Genomic DNA, 3,854 nt, shown 5'->3' on the forward strand with positions numbered 1-3,854 from the left:
AACTTTAGTTAAAAACCCACTTACAACTTATCATTTAATTCCAACAATACGTATACAATAAATACTATCAAAAAATAAAAATATACTTATACAATGGTAAATTAGTTAATATGAGACCTGAGACATTTACGCCAAAACGGCTTTACGTCAAAATAGCTACATGCCCAAACGGCTACGCCAAAACGGCCACATCAAAACGGCCACGCCAAAACGGCCACGCCAAAATGTCCCATTCCGAACAATTTAAGACCACGATTAATGCAGTGCAAAATAACTGTAAAGAATTTAAAGTGGTCATCCGTGTAGACAGAAAACCCAATAATGCTCATGTTGGTCGCTTTAACGCACCAATTCAAAATGAAATAGCTCTGGTTATTGTAAGTCAGCAATTTGGAATAAGGGACATCGTACTTCAAAGTTACGATAATAAACTACGCTGTATCAGTGAAATTTATCGAGCATATGACGCTCTGCAGTATCCACTTATGTTTTGCCATGGCAGGGACGGATAATCTAATGACATACCATTGTGTAATCCCATTACGAAATCGACTCTTGAAAAAAAAGTTTCTGCGGCATCTTTTTATGCTTACCGAAATATGATTAGCAAGATGAAGTTAACCATATTGTATACTTTCGCTCCCTCTTCAGTCAATTTTTGGTCGATATGTACGCAAAAATTTAAACTGTAAGGTGGAATTTTATTAGGAATCATCAGAAACAGCTAAGAGCTGAGAACTATATTCATCTTAAAGATGCTGTGGGGAAGAATGATGTTAATGCGACTGATCTAGGTCAAATGGTAGAACTTACTTCATCATTTACGGGCGGACCTAAGAATATGCATGAACGAAATCAATATGCCATTACACATGGTCGCCCGGATCTATTCATCACTTTTACATATTATAATCCTACTTGGAAAGACATCATAGATGCACTGTTTTCTGGGCAAAAGCCGCACGATCGTCATGACATTATAGCGAGAGTATCTCATATTAAAGTAAAGAAATTAATGGCACTCTTGACTAAAGGAAAATTATTTGGAGACGTTCGGTGCTATATGTATTCTGCGAAGTGGCAAAAGCGAGGATTGCCTCGCGTTCACATTAAGATTCTATGGCTAAAGAATCGAATTTCATCAAACATAATTGATAATACCATTTGTGCCAAAATACCTGACCCCGAGCAAGACCCTCTTGCTATTATGTGACATCATCAAAAGTAACATGATTCATGGTCCATGGACCCTGCGGCAGTTTAAACCCTAATGCTCCTTGCATGAACGAAAATACATGCAGTAAAAGATACCCTAGAAAACTTTGTCGAGAAACACAGACAGGAGACGATGGATATCCAGAGTACACAAGGAGGTCTACAAATGACTGTGGTTTCACTGTAAGAATTAAGGGACTTGATTTAGACAATTGTTGGGTTGCGCCTTACAACCCAGTCTTATTACGTACTTTCATTAGTCACATAAATGCAGAGATGTGTAATTCTGTTAAGTGTGTTAAGTACATCTGTAAGTATGCAAACAAAGGCAGTGACCAAGCAGCGTTTGCAATAGAAAACCAGAAGGATGAGATTACAATGTACGAAATTGGTAGGTATATCAGCTGTACCGAAGTAGTATGGAGAATATAGTCATTTTCCATTCATGAACGATATCCTACGGTTTTTCATCTAGCTGTACTTCACCCCTAATAACTTGGCAGAGAAGCTTAATAATCCTACTAAGACTACGCTTTTAGCATTTTTTGAGTTATGCAAAACTGACGTTTTCGTAAAAACCCTCCTTTATTCGGAAGTGCTATCTTACTTTGTTTTTAAGAATAATAAGTTTCAAAGATGGCAGCAGGGAAGGAATGTAGATGGCTGGCCGACCGTAAAAAAGGACGATGCATTACTAAGAGTTCATACTATCTGTTTGCGCCGCCGCTGATACTCGCGTTTGATAATTGCCGTTTAATTATTTTTATTAATGCCTCCGCACTACCACACCGCACCACCGATTCACACACACATACACGCACAACATTATTGTTTTATTTGTATTATATTATTATTGTTTTATTTTAGTATTATATTCCGTGTATTGTGTATATCGTGAGTTATATAATATACGTAGATTACGCACGGTCGCATACGCGCTATCAGCCACCACCGGCTCGCTGGAAAACGGGATGAATTAGTACGGCCGCCCGAGCCGGCAGTCCAGTTCTCGTAGTGAAATCGAAACACGCATTATTACGTGCGCTAATCGCCGTTATATGAAATAAGGTGTTATATTGTTTTCTTTGTCGGCACGAATTGCCAGGTTTATAATATTGTTTTATATTGGCGCTAATCGCCACGCAAATTATTATTCATTTTTTATTACTTGTGTAAGGCGCGAATCGCCACACATTTTATTACTTGTGTAAGGCGCGAATCGCCAAACATTTTATTATTGTGTAAGGCGCATATCGCCACATTTATTATTGTTATATTATATTATATCATTCGTGTACGCGAGCGAATCGCTGTGTTTTTTATAATATATCTGTTTTATCCGTGTGCGCGAATCGCCACAGTTGTTATATTATTTGTGAGCGCGAATCGTCGCGGCGTAGTATTATTATATTATATTTGTTGGGCCAGGAGGGCCACGTAAAATTATTATATCATATTTGTTGGGCCAGGAGGGCCACGTAAAATTATTATATTATCATTGTTATTATATTTTTTCCTATCTTGTGTGTGTGTGTGAATCTTTATTTTCATTAAATAGCTAGGACCAGCTGGCCAGACTGCGCTCCACAAACTGTGAGTTATTTTATCATTATATTTTTGTCATATTAATTATTATCGTGCCAGAAGGGCCGTACAATTATTATATTTTATTCGGGTCATAAGGGGGGCCACACATTAATGATTTATATTATATTTTTTTTTTTTGAACTGTATTATCGTGTTGCTGGGATTCTAATATAGTTACATTATTATTGATTTCGTGAATTATACAGCAACTAATTATTTACTTGAACGTGTTACCTTTTATTATTAATTTTTAAGCACACACTCACACAAATACACACTTACACACCCACCACACACTAGCACTCTTCGGTCTTGCTCGGCGAACCCGTCCACTTCCTTTGAGTCGCTATACACATATACGCACTTTTACACAGGTCGGTCGGTGTGTGAGTACCGCGCGAAGTATTTTTGGTGACCGGGCGGCACGGCCTATTATTGTTTCGTATCCGGCCCGTACACCATCATTTTTCAAACATTTATCTGCTTCTTATCTTGATAAATCATGATTTTATTTCGTATATTAAATAGATAATTTTGGTTGTATTTATTTTAATCTTTTTTAAACGATTTTTTTGTTGTGTGATAGAATACATGAAAATCGGGACCAGTTGTTTTGAATCTAATAAGTATATGAGTAAATTAACTATGAGTCTTATGAGCAGTAAACACCATGTATATAGAAAAGTATAATCATTTGAAAAGTATGGGAAAAAATTTCTGTTTTCTCTTATATGTGATTAATTCATTTATGTGTTATAAAGTTATAAAAATATAAAAAATCTATTGACAGAGGAACTCAATCATCAAGATGCACGTTCAAGATCTACTTCACCAATATTTAAGAACAAGTAACTCAAAAAAAAAGAAATTTAAACCAAAAATATTTAAGTTGAAATTATAAAAAAATGTCTTAAAGTATGAAGTCCTCTAATCTATTTATTAACTAGGAGACTACATACGTTAAGAAATTTTTTTATAATTTTAACTTAAATAATTTTGACATAAATACCAATCTGCCTATCTATTTATTAACTACAACCGATGCATGGCGT

The 3,854-nt window shown here is 35.8% G+C and overlaps 1 protein-coding gene across 1 annotated transcript; it reads left to right on the forward strand.

The window, feature by feature from the left end:
* The first annotated feature begins 611 nt into the window (after positions 1-611).
* LOC111041147 lies at positions 612-1,213 on the forward strand. The gene is made up of 2 exons (XM_022325339.1): positions 612-616; positions 709-1,213. The coding sequence occupies exons 1-2, from the start codon at positions 612-614 to the stop codon at positions 1,211-1,213; spliced, it is 510 nt and encodes a 169-aa protein (XP_022181031.1).
* Positions 1,214-3,854: the final 2,641 nt, after the last annotated feature.

This window comes from Myzus persicae, unplaced genomic scaffold, assembly GCF_001856785.1.
Source record: "Myzus persicae strain clone G006 unplaced genomic scaffold, MPER_G0061.0, whole genome shotgun sequence".
Lineage (NCBI taxonomy): Eukaryota > Metazoa > Arthropoda > Insecta > Hemiptera > Aphididae > Myzus > Myzus persicae.